The sequence below is a fragment of the Aspergillus brunneoviolaceus genome (assembly GCF_003184695.1).
Source record: "Aspergillus brunneoviolaceus CBS 621.78 unplaced genomic scaffold BO95scaffold_86, whole genome shotgun sequence".
NCBI lineage: Eukaryota > Fungi > Ascomycota > Eurotiomycetes > Eurotiales > Aspergillaceae > Aspergillus > Aspergillus brunneoviolaceus.
In genome coordinates, this window is record NW_020290816.1 from 64,510 (window position 1) to 79,104 (window position 14,595).

General features: G+C 52.0%; 6 protein-coding genes across 6 annotated transcripts; 3 read left to right on the plus strand and 3 right to left on the minus strand.

Moving 5' to 3' along the window:
- Nucleotides 1-444: 444 nt before the first annotated feature.
- On the plus strand, nt 445-2,939 carry BO95DRAFT_423466 (putative C6 transcription factor; the record flags this gene model as incomplete). Its single annotated transcript, XM_025584632.1, has 3 exons — nt 445-866; nt 951-1,395; nt 1,455-2,939. The coding sequence occupies 3 exons, from the start codon at nt 445-447 to the stop codon at nt 2,937-2,939; spliced, it is 2,352 nt and encodes a 783-aa protein (XP_025437544.1).
- Nucleotides 2,940-3,148: 209 nt separating this feature from the next.
- On the minus strand, nt 3,149-4,617 carry BO95DRAFT_507549 (glycoside hydrolase family 88 protein; the record flags this gene model as incomplete). Its single annotated transcript, XM_025591259.1, has 3 exons — nt 3,149-4,277; nt 4,302-4,432; nt 4,522-4,617. 3 exons carry the CDS (start codon nt 4,615-4,617, stop codon nt 3,149-3,151), a joined length of 1,356 nt encoding a protein of 451 aa, XP_025437545.1.
- Nucleotides 4,618-5,468: 851 nt separating this feature from the next.
- BO95DRAFT_507554 (putative GPI anchored protein) lies at nt 5,469-6,788 on the plus strand (the record flags this gene model as incomplete). Its single annotated transcript, XM_025591260.1, has 2 exons — nt 5,469-6,397; nt 6,485-6,788. 2 exons carry the CDS (start codon nt 5,469-5,471, stop codon nt 6,786-6,788), a joined length of 1,233 nt encoding a protein of 410 aa, XP_025437546.1.
- A 1,130-nt stretch (nt 6,789-7,918) lies between these two features.
- Nucleotides 7,919-8,674, minus strand: BO95DRAFT_456907 (beta-xylosidase; the record flags this gene model as incomplete). The annotated part of the gene is made up of 2 exons (XM_025588440.1): nt 7,919-8,626; nt 8,648-8,674. 2 exons carry the CDS (start codon nt 8,672-8,674, stop codon nt 7,919-7,921), a joined length of 735 nt encoding a protein of 244 aa, XP_025437547.1.
- An 860-nt stretch (nt 8,675-9,534) lies between these two features.
- On the plus strand, nt 9,535-11,302 carry BO95DRAFT_374129 (putative MFS transporter; the record flags this gene model as incomplete). Its single annotated transcript, XM_025583087.1, has 5 exons — nt 9,535-9,825; nt 9,890-10,116; nt 10,174-10,252; nt 10,303-10,776; nt 10,859-11,302. 5 exons carry the CDS (start codon nt 9,535-9,537, stop codon nt 11,300-11,302), a joined length of 1,515 nt encoding a protein of 504 aa, XP_025437548.1.
- Nucleotides 11,303-13,087: 1,785 nt separating this feature from the next.
- On the minus strand, nt 13,088-14,461 carry BO95DRAFT_374119 (uncharacterized protein; the record flags this gene model as incomplete). The annotated part of the gene is made up of 2 exons (XM_025583086.1): nt 13,088-13,934; nt 14,007-14,461. Coding segments are annotated over 2 exons (1,302 nt in total), but the record flags the coding sequence as incomplete, so codon positions are not given.
- Between the last annotated feature and the right edge of the window lie 134 nt (nt 14,462-14,595).

Genomic DNA, 14,595 nt, shown 5'->3' on the forward strand with positions numbered 1-14,595 from the left:
ATCTTTCATTTGATTGCCGCTTTAGCAAAGTTTTCATCAGCCGAACTCTTGGCGAATATCGGGTTTGAGTGCCAGTCTGGCGAGGTCTACTTCATAACTCCTGTATTTTTTTTGCTGGATCCCTCTATTGCAGAATACGCAACATACAAAATTCATTACATCCAGTAGACAAAAAGGACTGTACCTATGGACAATTTCTGAAGACAAAGATGGACCAGGAAAAATAAGGAAACGGCTAAGTATAAGGAAGTAGATAAATAATCATATGTGTTGCTACCTGGGACAGTATCTGTGAATCATGCAATGCGGGGAAATGGTGGGGTAATGCCACCCGAACCCCGGGGTGAACGCAGTGTGAAGGATTCTTGAAAAACTTCCCGGTACCTGATACAATCTCCCATAACTTGGTCTTCCAGGCAATAGTTTCGTCTGGCGCCTGTGATAATGGCAGCTAGCGAGCCCGATCAGCCAGAACTCGGAAAGGACAAGTCCTTGGCCTGTCAGTCATGTCGGCGCAAGAAGACGAAATGCGACCGGGAGCAGCCGTGCGCGCAATGCACACGCTTCAATACCATCTGTCTCTATGATGACTGTCGCTCGAAACCGGGTCTCCGCGCCGGTGCCGTTGAGCGGCTGCAGCAACGGGTCGACACGCTGGAGAATATGTTTCTCGGCCAAAGCCTGCTCTGGCAGAAGATATGGAGCGCGGTGGCGGATGGCGTGTCGCCGAATATTCCCCCTCCGGCCCGGAATGGCATCGAATCAGCGGATGTTGCGGCGAGCGTGCAGCAGTTATCTGAGGAGGTCAAGCAAAGATTGCTGCAAGAGGCAGCCGGGACGGCTGACTCGGATGGCACTCAGATGGGGTCGTTGGGGCTAGGGCTAGACATTGGAGAAAGAGAACACGAAAGACGAGAAGCTAAAGACGAAGAAGACCCTAACGAGACGAGAGATGGCATGGCCCAGCAGAAACCACTAGAACCACGTCCTGCAAAGCGCCAAAAACTGCATTTTCACTCCATTCTGGAACAGCAGGTGCCCGAGACAGTGGACGACTGGCCTGCCTCGCAGCTCTCTGCGCAGGGGCTGCTACCGCATGCAGTCATGATGGAGTTGGTTGATTTCCATTTCGCCAATGTTCATCCTTGGATTCCCATCCTCCATATCAGAAGGTTTCGTGAGCAGCTGTACAGTCCGGACGGCTGGAACAGGGCCTTGCCAATTCTACATGCGATCCTAGCCACCTCCGTTCGCTTCACATCTCATCCTGCGGCTGGAGGTTTTCAATCCAAAGGAGAGATGGCGGCTGCTAGTCGCCAGAGAGTGATTCTCAACAGCATGGAGTCATTCTCGGTGGAGAATTTGCAAGCATTGGTGATTATTGCTTTGGATATAGTATGCATATGCTCATTCCCCAACAATGGCAGTTCATCTTGATAACAGCTACCATGCAGATTGGGAGTGGACGGGGCCCTTCAGCGTGGTCGGTAGTCGGCAGCATGACGCGCACTGTCGAGCAACTCCAGCTTAGTGTCGAGGATCGGGACGACGATGAGGGGAGAACAGCGAAGGGTGAGTATCTCATTAAGCGCATGGTCTTCTTAAAACCAGCGCAACACTGGTGGCAGACTGAAGAGCGAAGACGAGTATTCTGGACTGTGTTCCTGATGGACAGGTTTTGCAGCGTCTCGACGGGATGGAACCTGAGCCTGACGAGCGCAGATGTTCGACGGCGCCTGCCCTGCGAGGGAGCATTATGGCAACGGGAGCAAGAGCAGACCACGCCGTTCTTTGGCATCGCCAATCATTTCAGCCACGGAGCTAGCGGTCCAATCTTGGACGACAGTAAGCACCCTGGGCAAGACTCCATCGGAGGGTTTGCCTACGCCATCGAGGCTACCGAGTCGCTGAGCCTGGTGGTCCATTTCTTCTTGCATAATGCCCTTGACATCGGTGACGTACAAAGGACCAAGAAATGGCTGCTGAGATTCAAGGAACTGGATTTACGGCTTGTGCAGTGGAAGCTGCTGTTGCCCCAAAAGTGGCAATCGGCTGCAGTGCTCAACGTGGACGGAATCATGGATCCGAATCTGACTCTGGCACATTTTACCCACAACACAGCACTTATTCTCCTCCATCAGAGTATGGCCTATCCTCCAGCACACTGGAAAGATTGTCCCGTGCGACTCCCGTCGGCAACTTCGCTCGAGACGTGTATCGAGGCGGCCTCCGAGATCGTAATGCTGGGTAGCCTGTTTCTCCAGCACTCCTCCATTCTTGCTAACCCGCAGTTCTCTTTCTGTCTATTTATTGCCGGACGAATGCTACTAGTACACTCTCAGCATGCCCGGCTTTCTGTCTCAGACCAGCTCGATAGTATCGTTGGAAGTTTGCTGGAGATATCCCGTCGGTGGGCTGGTCCTGGTGCCACGGATCACCGGAATCTGGCGTCGGTGTTCGGCGAAAGGCTCACGAAAGCTCGGCAATTCATGTGCTGCAATGCGACATCACCCGCGACGCCCCTCGATATTCGACAAGCTGCTTACTCCGAGTCTGTAGCTTGTGCCGGGGAGGCTTCGGTCGATGTCCGTGAGCGCTGTGGGGATGGCGTCGGAGCTTCCACGGGGTCATTACCACACGCTCCACAGACTTCTTCGGCGGAACCCGGTATCCGTTGGATGTCGATTGAGTCGCAGTCCTTGCTTGAGGGTCTTGGCGAGCAAGACCGCGTCGCGAATCATATATCACCTAGCGATTTCTTTAATGATACCCTGAGCCTCGCGTTTCCACCGCTCCCTCAATCGCTGCAGGTGCAATATGACGCGCTGACGGAAATGACAATGGTAGACCCTTCCTGCCTGAGCAAGGAAGCACCACTACCATTTACTGCCCCACCTGCATCAGAAAGATCTCATTTCTGGGACCCGAATCCACAGTAGACATGCCCTCTTCTGTCCGGTATGCCAAGGGCGTTCTGGCCAGCCGTCGGGTCACATGAAAATGTGTATTTATCTATGTCTTCCGTCTAGTTCTTCGATGTACAGTATGGCTTCAACCTCTCTTCGCGAGCCAGTATGGTCAAACTGCGGCCTCGTTCTATAACCCTTTTCCATTACAACAAGAACATAAAACGGCTGATGCTGCCATCCTAGAACCCGGGCTCGACTAAGTCCAGTTCAAGCAACATATTACCCAAGAGCATGAAGTAATAGTCCGCATAGACCAGTCCGTGACTTGCCCACCGTCGCGGCGCAAATTCATAGTTGTTGATGGTCGCCCCGTTAAGAATCGTCTCTTTTGGCGGATGATGGGCCTCCCCTGTCCCTGTGCCGTCATCAACCACCAAGAAGCCAGATTCTTGCTTCATCTGATGGTCGGATGGTGCTCCATCTTCATACGTCTCAAGCTCCTCCTCCGAGGGTGAGACGGCAAAGCGAAATGTTGGAGGGTTGAGGCACGATGCCAGCGTGCCTTGGACAATCTGCCTGACTGCTCGTAAATAACGCCCCGCAAGCTCCTCCATTCCCTGTGTCCGGAAAGCTCGATAAAGTAAGAGCATGCCGCACGAGGCTATCATAGCCGCCGATGTATCGCGAGGCGTCTCAGCTGTGACAGGAGCGTCAAAGTCCCAGTATGGGACTCCGTCGGAAGGCATATGCTCAATGAAATAATCTGCGAGCGCCTGTGCCGTCGCCAAGAAAGTTGGATCCCGTGTCCAGAAAAACGCCTGCGCAAATCCCAGGATTCCCCATGCTTGGCCGCGCGACCAGCAGCTCTCGTCTTTGAATCCTTGGTTGGTGAATTTCTGTTTCGGCTGTGCGGTCGTGTCGTCGAAGTTCACCACATGGTAAGAGGACTTATCGGGCCGGATGTGATGTTGTTGTGTGGTGCGGGCATGGGCGACTGCGATGTCGAATAGACGGTGATCGTTTGTCGCTTTCGCGACCCAGAAGAGCATATCCAGGTTGATCATGTTGTCGATGATAACTAGAAAGTCCTTAGATGGATCCTCGAAGGCATACCGTTTGGTGATGCACGTGTCCCAGCTCCGGATCGCCTGGACTCGGGGACAGAACCGCCGCGCCAGCGTGTGGGCGGCGACGACGAGGGTGCTGAATGCGCGCGCGTCCTGCTGAAGCTCCCAGGCCTTGATTGCCCAAGGGGCGATCATGAACCCCAGATCGTGCGTCGTGCTCAGCAGGGCGTTTTGGTGCAGATTGATGGTCCACCATTGGCACAGATACTCGAGTTGCAGATGGTGGGGACCGGTGGTTTTCCTGTCGACATGACGGTGGTCGTACATGGTTTGCCGTTCGAGCAGCAGGTACAGAGACCCGGGGAAGAATCCCGAAGTCCAGAATCTCAGATTTCGATAAACATACCTCCCACCATCTCGGCCGGTATATTCTGGGTAGAGGATGGGTGGTTCCGCCTGCTGAAGCAGTCAGTAAGGCAAAGGCCAGCCGCAACACCCGCAATTGCTTCTTCCCGCGCGGTACTAGGGCTAACTTGGCGACTTGCCTTTCCCAGTGCCCTGCTCGCCACATGCCACAGCTTCGCGGCCACTGACTCGGAGAAGAGAATGTCCGTCAATGATTTGGGCAAAGCACTGCTCATATGAGGCGACTGCCGGCTGCCCTCGAGCTTTTGCGTCGATCCTGTGGATCTCTGTTGGGTGTCATCTGACTGCCCTCGATTAGTACCCTGTTACTAAACGCCAGGGAGGGGGCCTTTGAGAAAGCGATGGGCCATTTCACAAACTTACCAGCATGCTTTTGTGATCAGCACACGAGAACAGACGCAGGTAAGTCTTACTGCAGTCTGTAACGTGTAGATTAAATAGTGGATCCTCTAGCGGCCCGGTCGTCAACTTTGCCGAGCTGGAGATCGGGTATAATGCCACTGACATTCACTGTCGCGCGTTGATCGTCTTTACAAGGCAACTACAGAGTAGACAGTCTGTACATATAAAATATCCAGGAACTGGTTAACGATCAATTGGGTTGGAGATCCAATGGGAAAAGGGCCGTTCAATGGCCCGGCGAGTGCCCGGATCCTCAAGGTCTTGGTACCCAGTAGTCGGCAAGAGGAGACCCTTCGGGATAAGTAGCGGCAGCTGCACCGAGACGAGCACACGCGGCCCCTGTCCCCACCTAATCCTTCCTCCTTTTTGACCTTGAATGCAGAAGAGATCAGTGAGTCCCTGTCAATTCGGATTCTAGAGTACAATGCAGCCTCCTCTGCTTTTTGCACACCCGTCCAGGAAACGGCCCGTTTCATCTGCTACCAAAACCAAGCTCGCGGGATAATTTCCACTGCCCCCTTTCTTTCGGGAATGTATAGAATTGAGGTGGTTAAGTTTCCTTACTCGAGATTGTAAACTCACCAAGCTTAAAGCCATCGAGCAACCCAGAAAATCAAAACTTGAGTCCGGTTATTCAGATCTAGGTCTGACGTCTGCGAGAACGATGAAGCTGAAGCTTCCGGTTGCCTTGATTTCACTGGGAGTGGCATCAGCCTCCCACCATGGAGCATCCTGTGGCTCCAGCCGCGAAGCGTCTCACGGTACCGCCGCCACATTCACCCATCCGGGCCTCCTTCATTCGGCCTCGGACTTTGCGCGCATCGTGGACAAGGTTGCAAGCAAGACGGAGCCCTGGCTGACGGGCTGGTACAAGCTCAGCAACAGCTCCAACGTCGACCTGGATTACACCCCGTCGCCCAAGACGACCGTCTATCGGGGCGCGGATGGGGTGCACGCGGAGAACTATCCTTCCTTGTACAGGGACATTGCAGCAGCCTACGCCATGGCCATCTACTGGAAAGTTACCGGCAACACCAGCTACGCGGATGTGGTGGTGAACATCCTCGACGAATGGAGCTTCACCCTGACCAACATCTCCGGCACCACCGACCTCTACCTGGCCGCGGGCATCTACGGGTATCAGTTTGCCAATGTCGCGGAGATGATGCGCACCTACTCCGGGTGGCCCGCGGCCAACCTCACCCGCTTCGTCGACATGATGGTCGACGTGTTCTACCCGATCAACCATGATTTCTTGGTGAATCACCACGGCGCCGCCGTCGACCATTACTGGGCCAATTGGGATTTGTGCAACATCGCCTCTGTCTTATCGATCGGCGTTCTAAGCGATAACCAGACAATGTACAACGAAGGGCTGGGGTATTTCAAGTCCGGCGCGGGGAACGGGCAGATCGAGACGGCGATCTGGAAGCTGTACCAGGCGGGCGGGGAGACTTTAGGGCAGGGCCAGGAGGCCGGGCGAGATCAGGGCCATTCCATGTTGGATTTCGCCCTCCTCGGCCCTATCGCGCAGACGGCGTACAATCAGGGAACCGATCTCTTTGGATATCTGGATAACCGAATTCTGGCAGGGTGCGTCACCAGCCCCATTCCCCTTTTCCCGCCCCCCACGGGCTATCATATCATTCTTGTTCTTCTGGCTAACGGGAAATAATCTAGCGCTGAATACGTAGCCAAGTACAACCTGGGCTACGATGTCCCCTACACGACATACGATAACAGCGACGACGTGAACCAGACGGTGATCAGCAATAGCAGCCGCGGCGATATCCGGCCCATCTGGGAGCTCTTCTACAACCACTACGGGGTTCTCAAGGGGTTGAATGTCACCTATACTGAAGCTTATCGCAACATGGTCGTGCAAGATGGTTCTGGTGCGGAGGGCGGTGGCGGTGACTATGGAACCACAAGTGGCGGGTATGACCAGTTGGGGTATGGCACTCTGATGTACACTCTTGCTTGAAGATTGGAATAAAGGGTTCCCATCTTGAAATATAGTGTGGAACAGCGAATAAAACAAGAAGAAAACCCCAAAAGATCTATAGATAGTGTTTGTAGCATGCATTAACTACAACTCACAGACATTTACAGCCGTGGATCAGTTGGTAAGAGGCCTACAGGTAGGCCTACTTATTGATGTATTACTGGGAATGAGGGTAGGGCTAGAATAGGAGACTGTATACCTGGGCAAGCATGAAGCATGGTAATGGTAGCTTCCTCCGTATCTACTATACCTCACCTCTGGTTCAATGCCTGCCCTTTCTCCACCCTCCTTCTTTCTTTCGTAATCTTCCAAAAGTATCTATATATGATCTCTAGCATGAGTCAACAGCGGTCCTGTTCCGTTCGGATTCACGCTAGAGATCCCATCGGATATATTGTCTGTCACCTTGTGGGCATTGATACAGTACATATATTTAGGTCAGATCAGAGGCAGATTCATGTATTGCTATAGGCTCTTCCGCAGGCGTCGAGGCCTAAACCACTATCAACAAATATTGCCAACTCCGAAGTATTAAGCGTCAGAAGCAGACACCAGAATTATTCGTGCAATAATCATACATCCCAGTAAGCGTGGTCCGGGATGTTCTCCTCAAAATACGTTTCCTGGACCTCCGCATAGCCAACATCCGGTGCATGGGGCGGCCAGGGCTTTCCAGTCCCGGTCGCAAACAGCGCGAAGCTGGCGCCGGCGAATATAAAATATTTTTCTCGCTCAAATTGCTAATTGGCTCACTTAGAAGCACTGGTTGCCCTCTGTTCACGACTGGCCATCCATCCTACCAAGTGACTGGGGATAAAATGGTCTCTCTGTCTAATGGAGAGGATTCATTGATCTTGCGGCGTGCCAGGTACCGCAATATAAAATAACCCGTCCGGCGCGTCGAAAATGGTACCGTTGCCGGTAGACTGCACCGTCAGATTATTGTAACCGTACTGACCGTTGAACAGGATTGGATTGTTTGGGTTCGACTCCCAGGGACCCTCAGGCGACGATAAACGCTCGATTGTCGCCCGATGGAGATCATCGGTTCCACCCGTTCCAAAGACAGGTTAGCTGCCAGGGGCGCTACGGGTCTTCGTCGAGCTACTTCAAGTAGACTTGCCTTTAGCAATCAAGAGATAATTGAACCCCTCACGCCAGAACATTTCTTGGCTCTCGGGCCTCGTAGAGGAATCGTGTGTCATGGTGCCATTCCACAAGGAGCGATACTGCCCCGTACATCGCCCGGTGCTGAGGACGACCTCGCACTGGTAGATCCCCCAGATTCTGTCAACGTCGTTATTCGGCGTTATCAGGTTGAGGTATCCCTTTTTGGAGACCGGGTCTTGGAACATAGATGGATCAATTCCGCAGCAGTCGGACCAGATCGGGTCACTCCACGTCTTGAGATCCTCGGACACGGACCACATCACGCGGGGCCCTGCACGAGCAACAGGGTCATAGGTCCATCGTGTCATGGATGCCAGGTAGTACAGTCCGTTCATATATGACAATGTTAAGGCCCAAGTACCTACACTTCTCAGCAGAAAAGACTCGGGCGCTGCAGGAATGAAACGAGGTTCAGCATGTATGTACATACCAGCTCCCGTAGGGACGCCGTACATTTGCACTTGGCTGGGCCTCGTGAATGCATGAGCGTACAACGTCCAATTACCGAGATCCGTGGAGGTGTAGATTGGCGTACTTGGCCAATATGCGGAAGAAGAGGTTGCGAGATAATAGTTGCTGCCAACCAGTAGGATCGAGGGATCTGGGTTCCATTCTGGAAGAATCGGGTTCTTGAGTCCGGTCGCTACCTGAAAAAGGAGCTGACTGACGAAGATTTGAACAAACTTAGGACGCATTGCAAGAAGGTGCTGAATGGGGAGGTCGGTGGTATGGAAATTTCTGCCTGAGGCCTCCTTATTTAGAGCCGGAATGAATGTAGTATGTCGAATTGGCTGATATATGGCGCTTCCTATATCTTTTCCCGGGGCTGGCGAAAGGTGGAGAAGATGGGGACCATCGGGGCAAGGTTCGCCGTTATTATCCCCGCATTAAAGCCAAGAAATATGGTAATGATCTTTTTTGTGAGAATGAAAATCAAGAAGTAAGACAAAAAAGAGAAGAAGAAATGTGATACTGACGGATAGAGAGAAGAAGGTTGTTTGAGGGAGAAGAGGACAAAGCTATCATTCTTTGAAGACAAACTATTGAGTTTACCACGTATTGTCCCATTGAAGATGTCAGCCGCCATTCATGTTTGCCAGGTTTGTTGATCAACCACTTCTGTCTCAGGCTCCATCACTTCGGATCCCCCGATTACCCCAAATACAGGAAAATCGTGACAGGCGTCTCAAAGGTATTCCAGTAGTACCAGTACAGTCAGGGAACCGAGAGTGAATCATGAGCGGCGCCATGCGTCAATTCTAAACGGAGGGCAAGATCGCGGCGAGCCTGAGCAACACCGGACAACCGGGGCAATTGCCGGTCGCTCCTCCGATCAGTGCTCTCGTAGTGCTCTCAGAGGGCTTTGACCGTCCTAGTAAATTAACTACTAAGTACTAGTACTCAGGGATACTGACTCAGCACTGAAGTCACGAACTAATTAGTCAAGACACTAGCTAGCAAATGGGTCAGAGATAGCAGATGTCGCCGTATTTATATAGCCGCAACATGGCCCCCTCCCATCGCGGCATTTGGCCATCCTCAGCCACTCATTATCATGTCCGCATCAAAGAAAGTCGACACTGGAGAGTTCGCCCACCATGAGGATCTCGACGCGACTCATGAGAAGGCGGCCCATACGACCCGTATGGAGAAGCTGGATCCGCACGCAACGAACTTGGCCATTGTGATCACCCCTGCCACCAACAGCCGCCTCTTCTGGAAGATCACTCGCCGAATTCTGGTCATCCAAGTTGTTACCTATTTTTTCCAATCCCTCGACAAGGGCATACTGAATTATGCGTCCATCATGGGCATTAAGACTGATACTCACTTGGTCGGGCAACAAGTAAGGGCTACTCCAGATTTGCCAGTTGCCGTCGTCGATGACATCTACTGAACACTCTTCCTAGTATTCTTGGCTAGGCTCAATCCTGTATTTCGGTATTCTTGTGGGCGAGTACCCGCAAAACTTCCTTCTACAGAAACTCCCTTTGGCGAAGATGCTAGCCATCAACGTTTTCATCTGGGGAGCCATCGTGGCCTGTTCAGCGGCAGCTACCAACTTCGCATCTCTTATGGTAGTACGGTTTCTTTTGGGGTTCTTTGAGAGTTGCGTCCAACCGGCAATGATGTTGCTGTAGAGTCTCACCGTTCTCATATGATCGACATTCGGTCTGAGCTAACAACCACCCAGGACATCGATGTGGTACCGGCGCGAGGAGCAGTCTGTCTTGAACTCAATATGGTACTGCATGTATGGAGTGCAACTCATGGTACGTTACATTATCTTGCGCAGCTGATATATGGAACTGATCATGTCAAGGTTGGTGGCTTGCTATCTTTCGGTGTATCCAAGTTCCAGGGAGGGCCGATCTTCAACTGGCAGCTTTTATTCCTCATTCTGGGATGTGCAACATGCGTCTGGTCCTTTTTCATCGGTCTCTTCCTGCCCGACTCACCTTACTCCGCCAAGTGCTATACTGAAGAGGAGAAAGCATTAATGATTGAACGTGTGCGGGATAATGAGACAGGAATTTCCAACAAGGAGTATAAGAAGTACCAGGTGGTGGAGGCTCTGACTGATCCCTTTGTGTGGTGCTGTGTGCTGATGATCCTGGTGGCCAATTTCATCATCGGGGGTCTGGGTGTATTTTCCAACCTTATAATCGAACAGTTTGGCTTCACGCTCCTCCAGACACAGTTGCTGAATATCGCACAAGGTGCATGGACGATCGGTGTCATGGTTGGGTCGGCTTGGACTGCCCAGCGAATCCAGAAGACTTGCTTGGTTATGCTAGTACGTTCCCGTCTTGCCTGCACCTTTCCAGTTATGCCACCGTTGTCTCTCAAGTCTGACTGACATGGGAATGCTCGAACAGCTCTGGACAATCCCCGCCATCGCGGGCACCATTTGCATCCTTGTGGTCACGCCGTCCTCCTCAAACAGCGGGGGCATGCTCATCGCTTTCTACTGCACGCAATGCTTCCTAGCCGAGGGCAACCTAATTATCTCTCTGGTCACACGCAACATCGGGGGACAGACCAAAAAAGGCATCACCATGACCATGATCTTCGTCGGGTGGGCGGTTGGCAATCTGGTGGCTCCGCAGGTCTTCCAGAACTCGGATGCTCCCCGATACCTGCATGGATTTCTGGCGCACATCGTGATCTACGGTGTTTATGGTGCTCTGGTGGCGGGCACATGGTTGTTGCTGCTGGCCCGGAACCGTCTCAAGACTCAAGCTGCGCCGGATCTGAATCACGAGTTGGCCTTTGACGATCTGACGGACAAGGAGAATCCGAACTTTCGCTATGTGCTCTGATTTCCTGTCCAAGGTATGGGGGTTGATAAACACCCTCGAGGGGGTCTGTAATCTTTCTGGATGGTTCCCAAAATGTGGCGTCTAGAATGCATCATAACGAGGAATTGGATTCTTTCTCATAACTTGGAGAGCAGGGTAGGTATCTTGTTGTGGGATGCTTTCAGATGGAACTCAACGATTGTGGTTTTGTTTGAAATCTGGATTGTCGATCCCTCAAGCCAGAGAATACTGTACATCATTATAGAACCACTTTTAGGACCGCTTGCTGGCTCCTCTCAGTGCAGCAGCCAAGTAAACGAGCCGGTCGCATCGATGGTTAAAAGCCTCAGGCACAAATTGAATACCAATCACCACCCGCCACGAATCAATGCCGACCGTTGACGGAATGTACATATTGTATCAGTTTACACAAATACTTTGACATCCCCAGACTACTAATGAGCAAAAACATCGTCTTCGCTGAATCAGGGACACAATAACAATTTATTTTAAGCTCAAACACTAATCAAGATGTAAGATACCCAAGAAGCATGTTTCCAGCTGACGAGTATCTCCACACGCACAAAATGACACCCCGAAAATATAGCCCTAAGTCCAGCAACATCCGCCCTGATGGCTAGTGCTGAATGCAAGGCTGACTGACGGATTCTCTACAAGATGGAGTCCACAGCACACGGGCATCTAGAGACGAAGTGCTTCCTCGATAGCCTCAACAGTGAGCATCCGTTCGACACGTGGCTTCAGCTCTGCGATCCTCGATGCTTGTTCTTGTGGCGAAAGGTCAGCCAGCCGTAGGGCGACTAGTTCGTGGAGTGTGGGTGCTTCTTCCCGTGGAACCAGTAATCTGAAAACCTCTTCAAGAGAGAATTCGTCTCCAAGCCTATCTCGGAGCGCTCCCAAAGTAGCGACAGGTTTGGGTTGTCGGAAATGGTACCTGTTTTCCTTGCTCTCATCGCTCGCCCCCGCCACAAGGCCCAGCGCACCACGCGACGGGTTGCTCTGACGTTGCGCACGGCTAGACTGCGCTTCCAGCCTGATCTTGAAATTCAAACGCGGGTCACCACCGCATAGCAAGAAAAGATGGAACAGAGGAAAGAGGCGCCGAAGCTTTGGAAAGTCAGGTGTGTAAGCTAAGGCCTCGGCCAGGAAGCATTTCCAATGTGAAAGGTTTACCGCATCATCGAGGTCGGCAGGACTGGCTAGTGAGAAATTTCGAGACAGAAAGGTCTTGAGACTCGCAATGAGGCCCCACGTCAAGTGGAAATCCTCTGCCTGCGTTGCGATAATGTCGTTGTAGGCTAGCGTGTTGAGTGGAATCTTTTGCCCGAGAACATCTAGACCCTCGGGCCATATTAGCCCATTGCATGCAGCGAGGATTTGGAACAGTACCTCGACACTCACACTGGCCTCTGGATTTTTCTCTCCTAGATTTAGCACCGGATCCGGAACAGGAACTGGTGACGCTTTCCGCCAAAAGATCAATCGAAAGTCGAATTCAGACGGAAGAGTGTGTTCAATGGCTCTAGCAACTGTAATCAGGAATCGGGCGATCTTCTCCGACCGCCGCAGAGTTTGATCTAGTCTACCCAGAGCCTTGAGAAGCTGATGGACTTTTCTAACATCGGTCCAGAAATCTCGACAAGGGATATACAACGAGAAATTCGTAATCGGGAATGTCCATGTGGTCTCGCAGGAGACCTCTCGCGTGGAACACGATAGCATGACGGGCTGACGCCACTGTTCCAAGGTACGTCGCTGTAATCTGCTGTATGTGGCACGGCATGTGAGGTCGGTCAGCAGTATCTGGCTCAACGCATCCAGTACATCCCACCCATCAGGAAACGCCTGGTATTGAGTGAACGTGGGCTCTTGTATGAGGAATTCGGGGATTGATCGATGCGCGAACGCGACCGTTGTTTTACGGGTCACTTGACGGTGCGATACTTCCAGAAGTCCCCGATATCGGCGATTGATACGCGATTTGGTCCGCTCAAGTCGCGCAAGGAACTCCTCCTCTCCATCAATTTCAGTATCAAGTCTTAGAAGATAGGCAAAATCCGGATCTTCAAGGTAGTCCGCCAAGAAGGAAAAGCTGGACAATGGCCACGGGGTCCCCATCACAAGGACCATCTTCATCAAGGCAAATGCATATCTCGATCTGCTCTTCAGGATTGAGGTTGTAATGTGCTGGAACAGGTCCGGTAACTCTCCAGGGAGTTCCTTGACCCGGCTCTTAAGTTCATCCAGTCTAGCGTCGCCGTCAATGTCACGCTCAAGTTCTCCAATTATCAGCTGACTCCACAAGAACACCCCTTCTGCCTTTCTTACGATGCATGTTTCCAGATCTAGCCGATTGTGGTCGCTCCAATTCCGGTAGCAAGTGTGACCATTTAATCTGCGACGCACAAATCTAAGAATGTCCGTGTAATTCACATCCTGGAGCCAAAATGTGCCGGACAACCGATGCTGTTCATCGAATTCCATTTCCTCGCGGCTTGACACGCAGATCTTGACGTTGGCGGGCATATCAGAGACCCATTTCATGAGGTCGCGGCATAGCTTACGGTCGTCACCCTTGAACTCATCCAAGCCGTCAATAAAGATGACGAGCTTGTGGTTGTCGTAAAAATGACTCATCTTCCGGAACCTGGCCAAAGCCTGCTTGACTTCGGTATCAGTCAGCGGCTGGACCCTGCGTTTGGACAGATCTGGGAATATTGCCAGAGTGAACTCAGGTGCTTGATTGAGGACAGAATGAAGAACTCCCCGGTTCAACCCCTGCCGGTTGTGTTCATTGCCGGCTGTTGGCGCGCTTGGCGGAGGCTTCCCATTCCCAATAAAATATCTCCCTATCACGAGACTTTTTTGGCCAGCCCAAGCATTCAAATGCTTCCGAGGCTTCGGTGACTCGCAGAGAAATTTCATGAGGGTTGATTTCCCGGAGCCGGGCTTGCCTGTGATATGAAAGATTCCTTGGCCCTCCCTGAGCCAATCGATGAACTCGTTGCGCGTCTTTTCACACCAAGGTTGGTTTTCCTTGCAAGGCTTGACGGCTTCATCAACCAACCACTCGAGGGTCTGGTTGTATTCCGCGCCAACCCTATCGTACCAAGAACCCATGCCATCATATGCCAGTCGCTCCAGGACACAATTGCGCATTTGGTAGGTATTGACATCAGCCGTCAGTTCACCCACTTGGGATTCAATGGCAGTCATCTTCTCGTCCACTTTCTGTTCAATAGCAGTTGTCGTTTCGTGCAACTGCCGGCGCAGATGAGACACCTCGCAAGAAA